The sequence below is a fragment of the Salvelinus alpinus genome, chromosome 15 (genome assembly GCF_045679555.1).
Source record: "Salvelinus alpinus chromosome 15, SLU_Salpinus.1, whole genome shotgun sequence".
In the NCBI taxonomy this organism is placed as follows: Eukaryota; Metazoa; Chordata; class Actinopteri; order Salmoniformes; family Salmonidae; genus Salvelinus; species Salvelinus alpinus.
Window position 1 is genome coordinate 28,810,145 of NC_092100.1, and position 20,001 is coordinate 28,830,145.

General features: G+C 43.3%; 1 protein-coding gene across 1 annotated transcript; it reads left to right on the forward strand.

The window, feature by feature from the left end:
* Positions 1-73: 73 nt before the first annotated feature.
* Positions 74-19,749, forward strand: LOC139539863 (PSME3-interacting protein-like). Its single transcript, XM_071343208.1, has 9 exons — positions 74-280; positions 1,359-1,408; positions 1,582-1,715; positions 1,861-1,959; positions 12,951-13,072; positions 16,533-16,666; positions 18,817-18,890; positions 19,028-19,183; positions 19,500-19,749. Exons 3-9 carry the CDS (start codon positions 1,589-1,591, stop codon positions 19,502-19,504), a joined length of 717 nt encoding a protein of 238 aa, XP_071199309.1. The 5' UTR covers positions 74-280; positions 1,359-1,408; positions 1,582-1,588; the 3' UTR covers positions 19,505-19,749.
* The last annotated feature ends 252 nt before the right edge of the window (positions 19,750-20,001 follow it).

Sequence of the window (20,001 nt, forward strand, 5' to 3'; positions counted from 1 at the left end):
CCTAAATGAAAATAAAGTATGTGCGTGCATTCAACCACAGCTTTCAGTTGTATAATCAGCATACCGGTAGTTATTTTACTCTGAAAATGCATACTGCAGTTAAAATAATGGTTCGTTGGAGTTACAATATTTTGGACACTATATAAGTATGTATTATCATAGATTGCTACAATTATTCAGCCCATCGAAGATCGGTTTAAACTATCGCCCTTGGTCCTTCACAAATTTATAGTATGCGCGGAGCATATTTACTGTGACACGACGAGGCTCCGTGGATTAGGTAAAATTAACATAGCCAGCTAGCTATGGTGTTGTTTTTGTACTAACTATTACGTTAAAAAGAAATGACACATTGTAACATCATTGGTTAAGTTGAACTATTTCAATCATTTTCGAACCTCATAAGTTTTTGTTTGGACATGATAGAAGCGGTATTGCCACGATTTATCACCGTGTTTCGTGCTGGCTAGTTTAGCTAACGGTGTTGGCGCAGCGTTTTTAAACTGTAGCTAGTATGTTTGGTGTTGGCTACTATAAAGCTCTCTGTAGCTACACAATGTTTTTTTCTTGCTGTTTTTTTGTTAAACGTCTGTCAATGTGTCCATATTTTAGTTAACGTTAGATTGCTGCGTTAGCTAACATTAACGTGTAATGTCTTCGTGTTTCGTTTCCAATTGGTTAGCTAATCCATTATCTTGATTTGAGCCAGTAATAACTATTGAGTGACCAGTTAGGATATAGAAAACCTAGCCATTAGGTATCAATTTAGGCCTAACGGTTACTCAACCACCCACAGAATTTTGATCTGCCCGGAGTACCCCTGAAGTACACCCCCCCGTGTATTTTACCAGTAAACCTATGGTCTCATGACATAAGTATTCTCCAGTACCACCCCTATGGATAGGCCAAGTACCCCCGGGAACGACTGTTTTAGTAGGTAATGTTATACCGAGATACTTATTTGGAAACGCAAGTTACAAAAATAGAATGAGTATCAACCATAATAAAAACAACCCATACTTCAGTAATTTGTTTGATGTTGTATGATTGGTAGAAGCTAGTTAAAATATAATTTGATAGTAGACCGCTATTTAACTACACTTGCTACAAACACATTTATTGAATCGACCACTAGAGGGAGGCATAGCCTCATCCATTGTCAACAGGCTGCAATGTTTTTACTTAATTTCTTACAAGGTTTATACTCTAACCAACCATGTAGAGTGTTGTGTGTAGCATTTTTTTTTACTCTTATACTCTAATTGTTAATCTGACTTCCTACATTTCTCCCTTTTCCTTTGCATTCATATGCTTTGCATTTTTCAACACATTACTCTGAGTTATTTTCAATTCAACAGATGATTTCTTGACTTGGTGTCTGTTGTCTACTTGAGTGAGTTGAGACAAAGTAAGTTCTCAATCTCCACTGTATACCTCTATTTTGATGGATAAAAAAACTTTGATCAATGATAAAAACTCTTTCTTAGTATAGATTCGTAACATGTTTTTCGGTTAGTCTATTGTGGATGCTACTTGCTGCTGTTAATGCTCAGATTTGTGCATGCACCTTTACTTTTCAAGGAGGGAGATGGCAGTGCCAGCGGCCGGGGGCGTAGACCTCAGTCGGAAATTTGTGTCAGAGACTGTGATCGAGGAGAAGAGGAAGCAAATACAGGAGGAATGGGAAAAAGTTAGGAAGCCAGAGGACCCAGAGGGTAAGCAATCTGCCACTAACTCCTCTCTTCCTCAAAAAATGCACACAGACACAAGCAATATCTTACATCATGCCTGTACACTTGTCTCTTCTAAACATCTGCATGCCTCTGGTTTCTGTATGTTTGTGATGTCTCCCTGATACAGAGGCTCCTGAGGAAGAGTATAATGGGCGTTCACTCTTTGAGCGGCTACAGGAGCAGAAGGACAAGAAGCAGGAGGAGTATGATGAGCAGTTTAAATTCAGTAAGGGTTCCTCTCTCGTTTTTTGTCCTTCTCCACTTTCCTTCCTATCACATTCTGGGATGTCACATTGGCTGTCTCAGATTAAACTTGCATTTTTCTCGCATCTATGGAATGGCGGGGTTGAGTGAATGCCAAGAGTGTGCACAGCTGTCATAAGGGCAAGGGTGGCTACTTTGAAGAATCTCAAATATAAACTGAATTTTGATTTGTTTAACACTTTTTTTGGTTACTACATGATTCCATATGTGTTATTTCATAGTTTTGATGTCTTAATGGCGCCGGAGGAGATGGCTGCCCTTTTTACAATCCCCTAACCAATTGTGCTATTGTGTTTTTTCGCATTTATTTCAAATCAAATTTATTTATATAGCCCTTCTTACATCAGCTGATATCTCAAAGTGCTGTACAGAAACCCAGCCTAAAACCCCAAACAGCAAGCAATGCAGGTGTAGAAGCACGGTGGCTAGGAAAAACTCCCTAGAAAGGCCAAAACCTAGGAAGAAACCTAGAGAGGAACCAGACTATGAGGGGTGGCCAGTCCTCTTCTGGCTGTGCCGGGTGCAGATTATAACAGAACATGGCCAAGATGTTCAAATGTTCATAAATGACCAGCATGGTCAAATAATAATAATCACAGTAGTTGTCGAGGGTGCAACATGTCAGAATCTCAGGAGTAAATGTCAGTTGGCTTTTCATAGCCGATCATTGAGAGTATCTCTACTAGAGGTCGACCGATTAATCGGAAGGGCCGATTTCAAGTTTTCATAACAATCGGGAATTGGTCATTTTGGATGCCGATTTTAAATAAATAAAAAATTACACCTTTATTTAACTAGGCAAGTCAGTTAAGAACACATTCTTATTTTCAATGACGGCCTAGGAACGCTGGGTTAACTGCCTTGTTCATGGGCAGAACGACAGATTTTTACCTTGTCAGCTCAGGGATTCAATCTTGCAACCTTACGGTTAACTAGTCCAACGCTCTAACCACCTGCCTCACGAGGAGCCTGCCTGTTACGCGAATGCAGTAAGAAGCCAAGGTAAGTTGCTAGCTAGCATTAAACTTATCTTATAAAAAAAACAATCAATCAATCATAATCACTAGTTATAACTACACATGGTTGATGATATTACTAGTTTATCTAGCGTGTCCTGCGTTGCATATAATCGATGCAGTGCGCATTCGCGAAAAAGGACTGTCGTTGCTCCAACGTGTACCTAACCATAAACATCAATGCCTTTCTTAAAATCAATACACAGAAGTATATATTTTTAAACCTGAATATTTAGCTAAAAGAAATCCAGGTTAGCAGGCAATATTAACCAGGTGAAATTGTGTCACTTCTCTTGCGTTCATTGCACGCAGTCAGAGTATATGCAACAGTTTGGGCCGCCTGGCTCATTGCGAAATAATTTGCCAGAATTTTACGTAATTATGACATAACATTGAAGGTTGTGCAATGTAACAGGAATATTTAGACTTATGGATGCCACCCGTTAGATAAAATACGGAATGGTTCCGTATTTCATTGAAAGAATAAACGTTTTGTTTTCGAGATGATAGTTTCCGGATTCGACCATATTAATGACCTAAGGCTCGTATTTCTGTGTGTTATTATGTTATAATTAAGTCTGATTTGATAGAGCAGTCTGACTGAGCGATGGTAGGCACCAGCAGGCTCGTAAGCATTCATTCAAACAGCACTTTTGTGCGTTTTGCCAGCAGCTCTTCGCAATACTTCAAGCATTGCACTGTGTATGACTTCCAGCCTATCAACCCCCTTAGATTAGGCTGGTGTAACCGATGTGAAATAGCTAGCTAGTTAGCGGGGTGCGCGCTAATAGCGTTTCAAACGTCACTCGCTCTGAGACTTGTAGTTGTTCCCCTTGCTCTGCATGGGTAATGCTGCTTCGAGGGTGGCTGTTGTCGATGTGTTCCTGGTTCGAGCCTAGATAGCGGCGAGGAGAGGGATGGAAGCTATACTGTTACACTGGCAATACTAAAGTGCCTATAAGAACATCCAATAGTCAAAGGTATATGAAATACAGATCGTATAGAGAGAAATAGTCCTATAATTCCTATAATAACTACAACCTAAAACTTCTTACCTGGGAATATTGAAGACTCATGTTAAAAGGAACCACCAGCTTTCATATGTTCTCATGTTCTGAGCAAGGAACTTAAACGTTAGCTTTCTTACATGGCACATATTGCACTTTTACTTTCTTCTCCAACACTTTGTTTTTGCATTATTTAAACCAAATTGAACATGTTTCATTTTATTTGAGGCTAAATTTATTTCATTGATGTATTATATTAAGTTAAAATAAGTGTTCATTCAGTATTGTTGTAATTGTCATTATTAAATTTTTTATTTTTTTTTGTTAATCGACCGATTAATCGGTATCGGCTTTTTTGGGTCCTCCAATAATCGGTATCGGTGTTGAAAAATCATAATCGGTCGACCTCTAATCTCTACCGCTCCTGCTGTCTCTAGAGAGTTGAAAACAGCATGTCTGGTACAAGTAGCACGTCTGGTGAACAGGTGAGGGTTCCATAGCCGCAGGCAGAACAGTTGAAACTGGAGCAGCAGCACGGCCAGGTGGACTTGTGACAGCAAGGAGTCATCATGCCAGGTAGTCCTGAGGCATGGTCCTAGGGCTCAGGTCCTCCGAGAGAAAGAAAGAGAGAATTAGAGAGAGCATACTTAAATTCAAACAGGACACCAGATAAGACAGGAGAAGTACTCCAGATATAACAGACTGACCCTAGCTCCCGACACATAAACTAATGCAGCATAAATACTGGAGGCTAAGACAGGAGGGGTCAGGAGACACTGGCCCCATCCGATGATACCCCCGGACAGGGCCAAACAGGCAGGATATAACCCCACCCACTTTGCCAAAGCACAGCCCCCACACCACTAGAGGGATATCTTCAACCACCAACTTACCATCCTGAGACAAGGCCGAGATTAGCCCATAAAGATCTCCGCGACGGCACAACCCAAGGGGGGGCGCCAACCCAAACAGGAAGATCACGTCAGCGACTCAACCCACTCAAGTGACGCACCCCTCCTAGGGACGGCATGGAAGAGCACCAGTAAGCCAGTGACTCAGCCCCTGTAATAGGGTTAGAGGCAGAGAATCCCAGTGGAGAGAGGGGAACCGGCCAGGCAGAGACAGCAAGGGCGGTTCGTTGCTCCAGAGCCTTTCCGTTCACCTTCACACTCCTAGGCTAGACTACACTCAATCATATGACCTACTGAAGAGATGAGTCTTCAGTAAAGACTTAAAGGTTGAGACCGAGTCTGCGTCTCTCACATGGGTAGGCAGACCATTCCATAAAAATGGAGCTCTATAGGAGAAAGCCTTGCCTCCAGCTGTTTGCTTAGAAATTCTAGGGACAATTAGGAGGCCTGTGTCTTGTGACCGTAGCGTACGTGTAGGTATGTACGGCAGGACCAAATCGTAAAGATAGGTAGGATCAAGCCCATGTAATGCTTTGTAGGTTAGCAGTAAAACCTTGAAATCAGCCCTTGCCTTAACAGGAAGCCAGTGTAGGTAGGCTAGCACTGGAGTAATATGATAAAAAATGTTGGTTCTAGTCAGGATTCTAGCAGCCGTATTTAGCACTAACTGACGTTTATTTAGTGCTTTATCCGGGTGACTGGAAAGTAGAGCATTGCAGTAATCTAACCTAGAAGTAACAAAAGCATGGATACATTTTTCAGCATAATGTTTGGACAGAAAGTTTCTGATTTTTGCAATGTTACGTAGATGGAAAAAGGCTATCCTTGAAACAGTCTTGATATGTTCGTCAAAAGAGAGATCAAGGTCCAGAGTGACGCCGAGGTCCTTCACAGTTTTATTTGAAACGACTGTACAACCATCAAGATTAATTGTAAGATTCAGCAGAAGATCTCTTTGTTTCTTGGGACCTAGAACAAGCATCTCTGTTTTGTCCGAGTTTAAAAGTAGAAAGTTTGCAGCCATCCACTTCCTTATGTCTGAAACACAGGCTTCTAGCGAGGGCAATTTTGGGGCTTCACCATGTTTCATTGAAATGTACAGCTGTGTGTCATCCGCATAGCAGTGAAAGTTAACATTATGTTTTCGAATGACATCCCCAAGAGGTAAAATATATCGTGAAAACAATAGTGGTCCTAAAACGGAACCTTGAGGAACACCGAAATTTACAGTTGATTTGTCAGAGGACAAACTATTCACAGAGACAAACTGATATCTTTCCGACAGATAAGATCTAAACCAGGCCAGAATTTGGGTTTCCAATCTCTCCAAAAGAATGTGGTGATCGATGGTATCAAAAGCAGCACTAAGGTCTAGGATCACGAGGACAGATGCAGAGCCTCGGCCTGACGCCATTTAAAAGGTAATTTACCACCTTCACAAGTGCAGTCTCAGTGCTATGATGGGGTCTAAAACCAGACTGAAGCATTTCGTATACATTGTTTGTCTTCAGGAAGGCAGTGAGTTGCCGTGCAACAGCTTTTTCTAAAATTTGAGAGGAATGGAAGATTCGATATAGGCTGATATAGTTTTTTATATTTTCTGGGTCAAGGTTTGGCTTTTTCAAGAGAGGTTTTATTACTGCCACTTTTAGTGAGTTTGGTACACATCCGGTGGATAGAGAGCCATTTATTATGTTCAACATAGGAGGGCCAAGCACAGGAAGCAGCTCTTTCAGTAGTTTAGTTGGAATAGGGTCCAGTATGCAGCTTGAAGGTTTAGAGGCCATGATTATTTTCATCATTGTGTCAAGAGATATAGTACTAAAACACTTGAGTGTCTCCCTTGATCCTAGGTCCTGGCAGAGTTGTGCAGACACAGAACAACTGAGCTTTGGAGGAATACGCAGATTTAAAGAAGAGTCTGTAATTTGCTTTCTAATGATCATGATCTTTTCCTCAAAGAAGTTCATGAATTTATTACTGCTGAAGTGAAAGCCATCCTCTCTTGGGGAATGCTGCTTTTTAGTTAGCTTTGCGACAGTATCAAAAATAAATGTCATTGTTCTTATTTTCCTCAATTAAGTTGGAAAAATAGGATGATCGAGCAGCAGTGAGGGCTCTTCGATACTGCACGGTACTGTCTTTCCAAGCTAGTCAGAAGACTTAGTTTGGTGAGGCGCCATTTCCGTTCCAACTTTCTGGAAGCTTGCTTCAGAGCTCGGGTATTTTCTGTATACCAGGGAGCTAGTTTCTTATGACAAATGTTTTTAGTTTTTAGGGGTGCAACTGCATCTAGGGTATTGCGCAAGGTTAAATTGAGTTCCTCAGTTAGGTGGTTAACTGATTTTTGTCCTCTGTCGTCCTTGGGTTGGCAGAGGGAGTCTGGAAGGGCATCTAGGAATCTTTGGGTTGTCTGAGAATTTATAGCACGACTTTTGATGCTCCTTGGTTGGGGTCTGAGCAGATTATTTGTTGCGATTGCAAACGTAATAAAATGGTGGTCCGATAGTCCAGGATTATGAGGAAAAACATTAAGATCCACAACATTTATTCCATGGGACAAAACTAGGTCCAGAGTATGATTGTAACAGTGAGTAGGTCCAGAGACATGTTGGACAAAACCCACTGAGTCGATCCATGTGGACTTTTCCATGTGAATATTAAAATCACCAAAAATTAGAATATTTTCTGCTATGACTACAAGGTCCAATAGGAATTCAGGGAACTCAGTGAGGAACGCTGTATATGGCCCAGGAGGCCTGTAAACAGTAGCTATAAAAAGTGATTGAGTAGGCTGCATAGATTTCATGACTAGAAGCTCAAAAGATGAAAACGTCACATTTGTAACTTATTTTGTACATAATGTTTCTGCCACCGTGTCTTATAACTGAAAAGAGCTTTTAGATATCAGGAGTCGAACGGGAAGGATTTACTTCAGTCGCCCAATAATGCCCTCATCCCCGTCATTCGCAGAAGAAAGAGACGGCGATATCGGGGACGAAGGTCTGGGTGCCTTGTAAGGATCCGACGTTGAGCGTGTAATCTGCCTCTACCATCGGTCCTATTAGCCAACGTACAATCAATGGAAATAAAATAGACAAACTACGATCAAGTATATCCTACCAACGGGACACTACAAACTGTAATATCTCAGCGGCTGAACGACGACATGAATAACATGCAGCTGGCGGGTTTTATACTTTTTTGGCAGGATAGAACAGCGGCCTCTGGTAAGACAAGGGGTGAAGATCTATGTATATTTGTAAACAACAGCTGGTGCACGAAATCTAAGGAATTCTCAAAGTTTTGCTCGCCTGAGGTAGAGTATCTCATGATAAGCTGTAGACCACACTATTTACCAAGAGAGTTTTCATCTACAGTGGGGAGAACAAGTATTTGATACACTGCCGATTTTGCAGGTTATCAAATACTTGTTCTCCCCACTGTATATTCTTCGTAGCTGTCTATTAACCACCACAAACCGATGCTGGCACTAAGACCGCACTCAATGAGCTGTATACAGCCATAAGCAAACAGGAAAACGCTCATCCAGAGGTGGCACTCCTAGTGGCCGGGGACTTTAATGCAGGGAAACTTAATTAAGTTTTAGCTCATTTCTACCAGCATGTTAAATGTGCAACCAGTGGGGGGAAAAACTCTAGGCCACCTTTACTCCACACACAGAGACGCATACAAAGCTCTCCCTCACCCTCCATTTTGCAAATCTGACCATAATTCTATCCTCCTGATTCCTGCTTACAAGCTAAATTTCAAGCAGGACGCACCAGTGACTCGGTCAATAAGAAAGTGGTCAGATGAAGCAGATGCTAAGCCACAGGACTGTTTTGCTAGCACAGACTGGATTATGTTCCGGGATTCTTCCGATGGCATTGAGGAGTACACCGCATCAGTCACTGGCTTCATCAATAAGTGCCTCGATGACGTTGTCCTCACAGTGACCGTACGTACTGTTAGGTTCTAATTTTCAGAGTAAATAACTCACGGACACTAGAGAAGTTTAAGTCTTCCCAAAGGGTCGATACAGCTGTAATTCAGACACAGACATGGCTTCCCCCGCGGTAGTATTCATACCCCACTTTGGGTGGAGTCTCCTCCTTATCGCTAAACATTGCATCATTATTCCTAGGCAGGGAGCTAAGTGATATGAGCCTTCAACGGTCTCTCCCCTTACCAGTACTGCCACATGCGATCGTGTTCCCTGCACTCAGCCCCTCTCAAGCTTCATTATGGCACCCCTCATGTCTCTTTTGTAACTAATGTTCCTATACTTCTGAGTATAACAATGTTCCAAGTTTAATCCAGAATCCAACAGTACATACCCCAACCAGAAGCCATGGATTACAGGCAGCATCCGCACAGAGCTAAAGGGTAGAGCTGCCACTTTCAAGGAGCAGGACTCGGAAGCTTATAAGAAATCCCGCTATGCCTTCCAACGAATCATCAAACAGGACTAAGATTGAATCGTACTACACCAGCTCCGAAGCTCATCGGATGTGGCAGGGCTTGCAAACTATTACAGACTACAAAGGGAAGCACAGCCACAAGCTGCCCAGTGACACAAGCCTACCAGACGAGCTAAATTACTTCTGTGCTCGCTTCGAGGCAAGTAACACTGAAACATGCATGAGAGCATCAGCTGTTCCGGATGACTGTGTGATCACGCTCTCCGTAGCCGATGTGAGTAAGACCTTTAAACAGGTCAACATTCACAAGGCCGCAGGGCCAGACGGATTACCAGGACGTATACTCCGAGCATGCGCTGACCAACTGGCAAGTGTCTTCACTGACATTTTCAACCTATCCCTGACTGAGTCTGTAATACCAACATGTTTCAAGCAGACCAGCATAGTCCCTTTAGGTAACCTGCCTAAATGACTACCGAGCCGTAGCACTCACGTCTGTAGCCATGAAGTGCTTTGACACCATCATCCCAGAAACCCTAGACCCTCTCCAATTTGCATACCGCCCTAACAGATCCACAGATGATGCAATCTCTATTGCACTCCACACTGCCCTTTCTCACCTGGACAAAAGGAACATCTATGTGAGAATGCTGTCCATTGACTACACCTCAGCGTTCAACACCATAGTGCCCTCAAAGCTCATCACTAAGCTAAGGACCCTGGGACTAAACACCTCCCTCTGCAACTGGATCCTGGACTCTCTGATGAGCTGCCCCCAGGTGGTAAGGGTAGGTAACAACACATCCACCATGCTGATCCTCATGGGGCCCATGCTCAGTCCCCTCCTGTACTCCCTGTTCACTCATGACTGCACGGCCAGGTAAATTTGCCGATGACACACAGTGGTTGGCCTTATCAATGACGAGACAGCCTATAGGGAGGAGGTCAGAGACCTGGTCGTGTGGTCCCAGGACAACAACATCTCCCTCAACGTGATCAAGACAAAGGAGATGATTGTGGACTACAGGAAAAAGAGGACCAAGCACACCCCCATTCTCATCGATGGGGCTGCAGTGGAGCAGGTTAAGAGCTTCAAGTTCCTTGGTGTCCACATCACCAACAAACTAACATGGTCCAAGCACACCGAGACAATCGTGAAGAGAGCACGACAAAATCTATTCCCCCTCAGGAGACTGAAAATATTTGGCATGGGTCCTCAGATCCTCAAAACGTTCTACAGCTGCACCATCGAGGGCATCCTGACTGGTTGCATCGCTGCCTGGTATGGCAACTGCTCGGCCTCTGACCGCAAGGCACTACAGAGGGTAGTGCGAATGGCCCAGTACATCACTGGGGCCAAGATTCCTGCCACCCAGGACCTCTGTACCAGGCAGTGTCAGAGGAAAGCCCATCACCCCAGTCTGCTGCTAAAGAAAAACCCTTGAATGAGTAGGTGTGTCAACTTTTGACTGGTACTGTATACAGTGGGGAGAACAAGTATTTGATACACTGCCGATTTTGCAGGTTTTCCTACTTACAAAGCATGTAGAGGTCTGTAATTTTTATCATAGGTACACTTCAACTATGAGAGACGGAATCTAAAACAAAAATCCAGAAAATCACATTGTATGATTTTTAAGTAATTAATTTGCATTTTATTGCATGACATAAGTATTTGATACATCAGAAAAGCAGAACTTAATATTTGGTACAGAAACCTTTGTTTGCAATTACAGAGATCATACGTTTCCTGTAGTTCTTGACTAGGTTTGCACACACTGCAGCAGGGATTTTGGCCCACTCCTCCCTACAGATCTTCTCCAGATCCTTCAGGTTTCGGGGCTGTCGCTGGGCAATACGGACTTTCAGCTCCCTCCAAAGATTTTCTATTGGGTTCAGGTCTGGAGACTGGCTAGGCCACTCCAGGACCTTGAGATGCTTCTTACGGAGCCACTCCTTAGTTGCCATGGCTGTGTGCTTCGTGTCGTTGTCATGCTGGAAGACCCAGCCACGACCCATCTTCAATGCTCTTACTGAGGGAAGGAGGTTGTTGGCCAAGATCTCGCGATACATGGCCCCATCCATCCTCCCCTCAATACGGTGCAGTCGTCCTGTCCCCTTTGCAGAAAAGCATCCCCAAAGAATGATGTTTCCACCTCCATGCTTCACGGTTGGGATGGTGTTCTTGGGGTTGTACTCATACTTCTTCTTCCTCCAAACACGGCGAGTGGAGTTAGACCAAAAAGCTCTATTTTTGTCTCATCAGACCACATGACCTTCTCCCATTCCTCCTCTGGATCATCCAGATGGTCATTGGCAAACTTCAGACGGGCCTGGACATGCACTGGCTTAAGCAGGGGGACCTTGCGTGCGCTGCAGGATTTTAATCCATGACGGCGTAGTGTGTTACTAATGGTTTTCTTTGAGACTGTGGTCCCAGCTCTCTTCAGGTCATTGACCAGGTCCTGCCGTGTAGTTCTGGGCTGATCCCTCACCTTCCTCATGATCATTGATGCCCCACGAGGTGAAATCTTGCATGGAGCCCCAGACCGAGGGTGATTGACCGTCATCTTGAACTTCTTCCATTTTCTAATAATTGCGCCAACAGTTGTTTCCTTCTCACCAAGCTGCTTGCCTATTGTCCTGTAACCCATCCCAGCCTTGTGCAGGTCTACAATTTTATCCCTGATGTCCTTACACAGCTCTCTGGTCTTGGCCATTGTGGAGAGGTTGGAATCTGTTTGATTGAGTGTGTGGACAGGTGTCTTTTATACAGGTAACGAGTTCAAACAGGTGCAGTTAATACAGGTAATGAGTGGAGAACAGGAGGGCTTCTTAAAGAAAAACTAACAGGTCTGTGAGAGCCGGAATTCTTACTGGTTGGTAGGTGATCAAATACTTATGTCATGCAATAAAATGCAAATTAATTATTTCAAAATCATACAATGTGATTTTCTGGATTTTTGTTTTAGATTCCGTCTCTCACAGTTGAAGTGTACCTATGATAAAAATGACAGACCTCTACATGCTTTGTAAGTAGGAAAACCTGCAAAATCGGCAGTGTATCAAATACTTGTTCTCCCCACTGTATATAATAAACATTTATTGGAGTGGTGGAAACTATTTAGCAGTAGTGGGGCGCCGCTTCTAAATTAACATTTGAGGAATTTTGAACACGGGGTTGAGGACAAAGTATTTCATGCTCTGGTTGTGTGTATATGTGCATATTTTTATATTATGAACCTGTTTATGTGAACAGATGGAACTATGTAATACATCAGAAGAGGAGAATATTATCTAGTCTTGGAAATGACTCAAGCCTGCTTCCTGGCATAGCAGCTTCCCTGCTTTTCAGTTTCCCTGGTGACCAGCCTACTATTAGTAGTTACCCTTGTGGCCGAATGTGTGTTGTAAAGTTATATGCTCTTTAGTAAGGCCATTTCAGGAAACTAGAAAGAGCTTTGTTTTGTATTTTCATATGGCATAACCCTTCCCCAACTCCACTTTACTTAAGTTGAAATGATCAGAGAGTATTGTTGTATTGGTACTATAGTGCTTAGATATATTTTCCATAGAAATGTCTTTTCACCAACAGAGAACATGGTCAAAGGCCTGGATGAGGACGAGTCTCACTTCTTGGATGAGGTCTCCAGGCAACAGAGCCTGGTGGAGAAACAACGCAGAGATGAGGAGCAGCATGAGCTAAAAGAGTACAGAATATCCTTTCAGTTTCAGCTGTATACTCACTCCATCACTGTAATTCTTTATCACACACACACAGAGCAAAAACAGTGTATCCATTTTCATGTCATTTATTGGTAGAACATTTCTGTCAATATGGCAACATTAAAAGTCAATTCATTCTTGATCCGAAAATGTAGTCGGAGGCTTTGTATGGAGGGTGTGATGCAATTGCGGACCCTCTGGAGGCATGCAGGGTCCAAATCAAGCTCCATATTGCATTTGTAACAATGCGGAGGGCACCGTATAGCTCTGCATTGACATGATTGGTTGACTGTAGGTGAGTGCGGGAGGTCATGTATGAACTCAAACTCACTTCCTTGACAACTTCTTTCACAACAGCTCTGCGCTGGCCCATGAAGCGCAAGAAGTATGAATGCCCTGACTTCTGCAGAGGCCATATCACCGTAAATGTCTGCATTGGCCTTGCAGCGTCAGATTGACCCTGAGTCACACAAATAATGGATCTACAATGCATTCAGAAAGTATTCAGACCCCTTGACTCTTTCCACATTTTGTTATGTTAAAGCCTTATTCTAAATTTGATCGTTTTTTTTCTCCTCAATCTACACACAATACCCCATAATGACGAAGAAAAAAATGTTTTTTAGAAATGTCAGCAAATTTATAAAAGAAAAACAACTGAAATATCACATTTCCGTAAGTATTCAGACACTTTACTTTGTTGAAGCACCTTTTGCTGTGATTACAGCCTCGAGTCGTGTTTGGTATGTAGCTACAAGCTTGGCACCTGTATTTGGGGAGTTTCTCACATTCTTCTCTGCAGATCTTCTCAAGCTCTGTCAGGAAGCACAACTATTTTCAGGTCTTTCCAGAGATGTTCACTCCGGTTCAAGTCCGGGCTCTGACTGGGCCACTCAAGGACATTCAGAGACTTGTCCCAAAGCCACTCCTGCATTTTCTTGGCTGAGTGCTTTGGGTCGTTGTCCTGTTGGAAGGTGAACCTTCATCCCAGTCTGAGAACCTGCTCCAGAGCACTTAGGACTTCATCAAGGATCTCTCTGTACTTTGCTTCGTTTAACTTTCCTGATTCTATCCTGACTTGATTTGACTAGTCTCCCAGTCCCTGCTGCTGAAAAACATCTCCACAGCATGATGCTGCCACCACCACGCTTCACCGTAGGGATGGTGCCTGGTTTCCTCCAGACCTGACACTTGGCATTCAGGCCAAAGAGTTCAGTCTTGGTTTCATCAGACCAAAGAATCTTGTTTCTCATGGTCTGAAAGTCTTTAGGTGCCTTTTGGCGAACTACAAGCGGGTTGTGGTGCCTTTTACTGAGGAGAGGCTTCCGTCTGGCCACTACCATAAAGGCCTGATTAGTGGAGTGCTGCAGAGATGGTTGTCCTTCTGGAAGATTGACCATCGGGTTCTTGGTCACCTCCCTGACCAAGGCCCTTCTCCACCGATTGCTCAGTTTGGACAGGCGGCCAATTGTAGGAAAAATCTTGGTGTTTCCAAACTTCTTCAATTTAAGAATTGGATGCAGTTTGTCACAGTGCCATCCGTTTTGTCACCAAAGCCCCATATATTACCCACCACTGCGACCTGTATGCTCTCGTTGGCTGGCCATCGCTTCATACTCGTCGCCAAACCCACTGGCTCCAGGTCATCTACAAGTCTCTGATAGGTAAAGGCCTTATCTCAGCTCATTGGTCACCATAGCACCACCCACACGCTCCAGCAGGTATATCTCACTGGTCACCCCCAAAGCCAATTCCTCCTTTGGCCGCCTCTCCTTCCAGTTCCTTGCTGCCAATGACTGGAACGAACTGTAAAAATCTCTGAAGCTGGAGACTCATATCTCCCTCACTAACTTTAAGCATCAGCTATTTGAGCAGCTCACAGATCACATACTTATGTCAAGGTATTTCTGTTGTTTTTGTTGTAAACTACATTTGAAAACTTGTTTTTGCTTTGTAATTATGGGGTATTGTGTGTAGATTGATGAGCAACATTTTTTATTTAATCAATTTTAGAATAAGGCTGTAACTTAACAAAATGTGGAAAAAGTCAAGGGGGTCTGAATACTGTCCGAATGTACTGTATGTGTGATCCAGCTACTCTTATACTCTCTCCATGTATTTCTTTATCTCAGCCACAGGTTTTTGGTGTTGAGCTTTTTGCTCTCTAGCAGTAGATTTAGGCTTGTCCTACCCCTCTACTCCCACTTTCACCTTAGTTAAGTTGATAGTCAGGAGGAGTGTGTCAGTCTACAGGCTTCAGGTCAGAATGGGTGTTCTTCCACCTTGTTAGTGCTCATGTTCTCAAACATGACTTACAGCACACCTCAAACACTGAAACACAGAGAACCACATTCTACATGATGAGAAACCATTAGATCAAACAATATACAGTATGGGTAAGATTATTGTTTAAAGATGCCTGCATAGACAGTGACAGACAGGTAGTGACTAGTGAGAACTTGATTTGGCATATGATCATGATCTCCTCACAGCGAGGAGATGATTAGTCACTAAGTTGACACTGTTTCTTGTTGAAGTAGCTTTGCAACTTGATTTTTGTTGGTTTGTTCCTCAGGAAGGACACTGGTAGCATGTCATTTTGTTAAGCAAAGTATGATCTTTTCTCCTGATTTGTAGTGATTTTAATGCATCTATTCTAAAGTGTGCTGTATGCTTTGCATGTCCACTTAACTGATATGAATGTATGTTAATGTATGCAAAGCCACTCTCATGTCACAGATATTTAGCACTGCTCTGAGCTGTGGTCCTGTGGTGATTCATTCTAAATTCAGCCATAGCTAATAATGTCAATGACTCGATAGCCTTCATTTGTCTCGTTCAGGCTGTCATGTAACATGATGCAGGGGGCATGATCAGAACATTATGCTATCATGTAAGCAAGAAAATACATGTTACCTCTCTCTTTCCACTGACAATCAGGTTTGTCTGCAGATGGAGGAGGATGTGTTGTCGTGGCAACCAAATCCTACAGAGGGCTGGCTTGTACGCTGATGGGAGACAGTTGAAGCGCTTACCGCTGAGAACCTCCATCAAGCCCTCTTTCGTAATATAGTCATTTGTCCTAAGATAGTTTTCCCACCAGTGTCACAGGTTTTTCTTAGCTCCAAAGTGTGTCACTTTTCTAGGGCAGTGATTGAGGCCCATAGACTAGTAAGTGGAAAGAACAGGCTGGGTTTATGAGGACACACCTGGACTGTGGCTAGAGCTCTGTGTACCATTTTGTTTTCCTGTACTCACTCACCCAAACCTATTGGAAATTCCATTCTGACAGTCAGTGCCAGCCCAGTGGGCAATATCCTGCTTGAGTCAAGTGAGATGTGACTTAATTGTGAGTCAACTGGTGTCCCCATCACTCCTATCAGCAGTTTGTCACATCTAGGATCTGCACGTCTGTGTGTTCTCCACTTCCTCCTTAACTCCAGGATCTCACAGTGCTCTGAAAAAGCTGGCATCCAGTGAGAGTCGGAAGGAGCCAGAGAGGAGAGTGGGACCTAGACCAGCTGAGGTCAAGACCAGTCACCTGTCCCAGGCCCATCTGTTGGCCGGGGCAGTCAAGCGACGCAGGTGAGGCCAGGGGCCAGGTTAATGAGAAGGGTGTGCTTGAAAGGATGCACATAACTCTGCAGTATTGAGTTGTATTGGAGTCGCAGTCTTCAATAATTTTCCACACACAGTCTATGCCTGTATTTAGTTTTCATGCTAGTTCATTTGCACACAAAAAAACCATACAATGATGGAAAGACGTGTGTTGTCCTTGTTAATGCAGACAGAGAAGAGCCCCAACTTCTTAATCATAGCCTCAATTTTGTCCCGCACATTGAATATAGTTGCGGAGAGTCCCTGTAATTCTAGATTCAGATCATTCAGGTGAGAAAAAACATCACCCAGACAGGCCAGTCATGTGAGAAACTCGTCATCATGGTCAGAAAATAATGGTCAGTAAAGAACTTTTAAGCTTGTCTCTCAATTGAAGAAAATGTGTCAATACTATCAAGGCCCTGATAACCAGCGCACTTCTGTATGTTGTAAAAGTGTTACATGGTCGCTGCCCATATCATTGCATAGTGCAGAAAATACACGAGAGTTCAGGAGCCTTGCTTTAACAAAGTTAACCATTTTCATTGTAGTGTTCTAAACGTCTTTCAAGCTGTCAGGCATTCCTTTGGCAGCAAGAGCCTCTCGGTGGATGCTGCAGTGTACCCAAGTGGCGTCGGGAGCTACTGCTTGCACGCGCGTTACCACTCCACTATGTCTCCCTGTCATGGCTTTTGCGCCATCAGTACAGATACCAACACATCTTGACCACAAAAGTCCATTTGATGTCACAAAGCTGTCCAGTACTTTAAAAATATCCTCTCCTATTGTCCAGGTTTCCAGTGGTTTGCAGAAGAGGATGTCTTTCTTAATATACCCCCCATAAATGTAATGAACATATACCAGAAACTGTTCCAGGCCCGTCACGTTTGTTGACTCATCCAGCTGTAATACATAGAATTCACTGGCTTGTATGCAAAGCCGTACTTGTTTCAAAACATCTCCTGCCATGTCACTGATGCATCGTGAAACGGTGTTGTTTGATGAAGGCATTGTCTGTATAGTTTTTTGGGCCTTTACCCCCAGCATTGTCCTAGCCATATCTGCGGCAGCAGGAAGAATTAAGTCCTCCACAATAGTATGGGGCTTGCCTGTCCTAGCCACTCAGTAGCTCACCATATAAGACTCTTCTAGCCCCTTCTTATTAATGGTATCTGTTGCTTTTATTCATGTCTTACTACTCAAAAATCATCTTATTTTTCAAATTGGCATGTTTTGTTTCTAAATGTCTGTGCAAGAGGGAAGGTTTCATTGAGTTGTGAGATAGTACTTTTGCACATATAACACACCGTGGCTGAGGAAAGGCACTGCTCCCAATATAAGTGAACCCCAAATCAATGTATTTCTCATATTTGTGCCTCTCCTGCATTAAGTTGTGACATTATGAGTAGCCGTGATATGAGTCCCTGTCATAACTGTCAGTGTCCATGCTAGCTGGGCTAACAACAAATGTAGAATTACTGATGCTAGCATTGGATGTACTCGTGGAAGCAGAACAACATTTTCAATGACGGCCTAGGAACAGTGGGTTAACTGCCTTGTTCAGGGGCAGAACGACAGATTTTTACCTTGTCAGCTCGGGGATTCAATCTTGCAACCTTTCGGTTATAAGTCCAACACTCTAACCACTAGGCTACCTGCCGCCCCAGTAGAGCTGGTATGTGTCTATTCGACGCGGGCCTTACTTTTTTTTTAACCATTTTAACCACCACAAACGGAATGAGCAGCAGCTACGTTTGGCTACATACGGACCGGTCGTGGAGTTCCCACGAGAGTAACGGTTAATTATTTGACTAGGCTACCTGTATTTTACATTTTTATTTCGCTGAACACTAGATGGTTTAATTTTATTTTTGGCAGTGAAATGAGGCTGCTCAGGCGAGGGGGGGGGAAACTCACCCAAATGTGTAGCCCCGTTAGAAAATATACATTTATTTAAAAAATAATAATAATAATAATTGTGTACCCCAGACGGAATTGCGCGTACCCCAGTTTGGGAATACCTGTGTTAGAGGTCACAATTATGGGGAGTGGTAGAGTAGGCTATGGCTTTCAGTATGGAGAACAGTGAATTGATCTGTAGGTTTCTGTGCCTTGTTTTACCTTTCTCTCTCCTGCAGCTCCTCACAGTCCTCAGACAATAGCAAGAAACAGAAGGTTGAGGAGTCTACAGCATGGAATGGGGGCCAGACAGGTGGGCTGGAAGCGTCTCATATCACGGCTACTCATAATGTCACAACTTAATGCAGTAATAACACAAAGACTTATGTCTCAAACATTATGTGTTCACTGATATCAGTAAGTGTGACTGACAGTGTGTTGTGCTCTCAGAGCAGGAGGCGGGCGGAGATGCGGGTGAGCAGACCTCCACAGTAAAGACGACAGGCATCCTCCACCTGCCATCGGCCGCCGTGTGTGTGGGCATCCTGCCGGGCCTGGGAGCCTACTCCGGCAGCAGTGACTCTGAGTCCAGTAGCGACAGCGAAGGTAGTGTGGACAGGAGCATCTGACCTATAAAGAGAGAGTCTGCAGATAGACACACACATTCACACAGTCTGCCAACACTTCTACTCCCATTGCTTTCACAGCTATATGACTTACTGTTGCTCTGTCATTTTGCAGCGTTTCTATCAAGTGTTTTCCAGCCCAAAGCTGCATTGTTGTGATTTACTTTCTTCATAATCACTAAATAATTAAAACCCCTTAAATGAACTTCAATGTCATTGTGGTTTTGATGTTGTGCATCCACATATGACACCACCCCCCCCCCCCCCCCTTCCTCCCAATATGACATCTCACACAGTTTAAATCCCTGGCAGCCTAACCTGATGACATCCCCCTGCGGCTGCACCTGTGCTATTGGCCAAGGGAACAGTGGACTTCTTCTTAATGGACTTCTCTCCATTGAAATGTGTGTTTGATCATTGGAGGGTTGAGGCTTGGGGAGAAGAAAGTAAAGCGTTTTCTCTTTGTGTATTTGGTGTGAAGAGTTGAATGATAAATGGAATGAAATACAGTTTGAATAAAATGGAAGTGATTTCTGTTTGTACTCATTCACGTGCATTCTTTAACCAATAAGAATAGAATGTAGGAATATGTTTCTCAGGGTGCTCTTTGTAGGAAGCCTTGTTGGTACTGCATACACATCTTAAGAAAATCTTCTCAATTGAATAAAGTGAAAAGTTGATTTAACCAGGCATATCCAGGATAAGGTTGTACTGATTGTTTCAAACTAACTTTCTAAAATTTCCGCTTGCTTTTTAAAATTTTCAAGCAGAATTAATTCCTTGTGTTGCCTCGACCTT

Coding starts and splice junctions, on each gene's coding strand:
- LOC139539863 (XM_071343208.1), top strand. CDS start 1,589: ATGGCAGTGCCAGCGGCCGGGGGCGTAGACCTCAGTCGGAAATTTGTG. Junction 13,073..16,532: donor ATGAGCTAAAAGAGTACAGA/ATATCCTTTCAG, acceptor CCAGGATCTCAC/AGTGCTCTGAAAAAGCTGGC. Junction 18,891..19,027: donor ATGGAATGGGGGCCAGACAG/GTGGGCTGGAAG, acceptor TTGTGCTCTCAG/AGCAGGAGGCGGGCGGAGAT.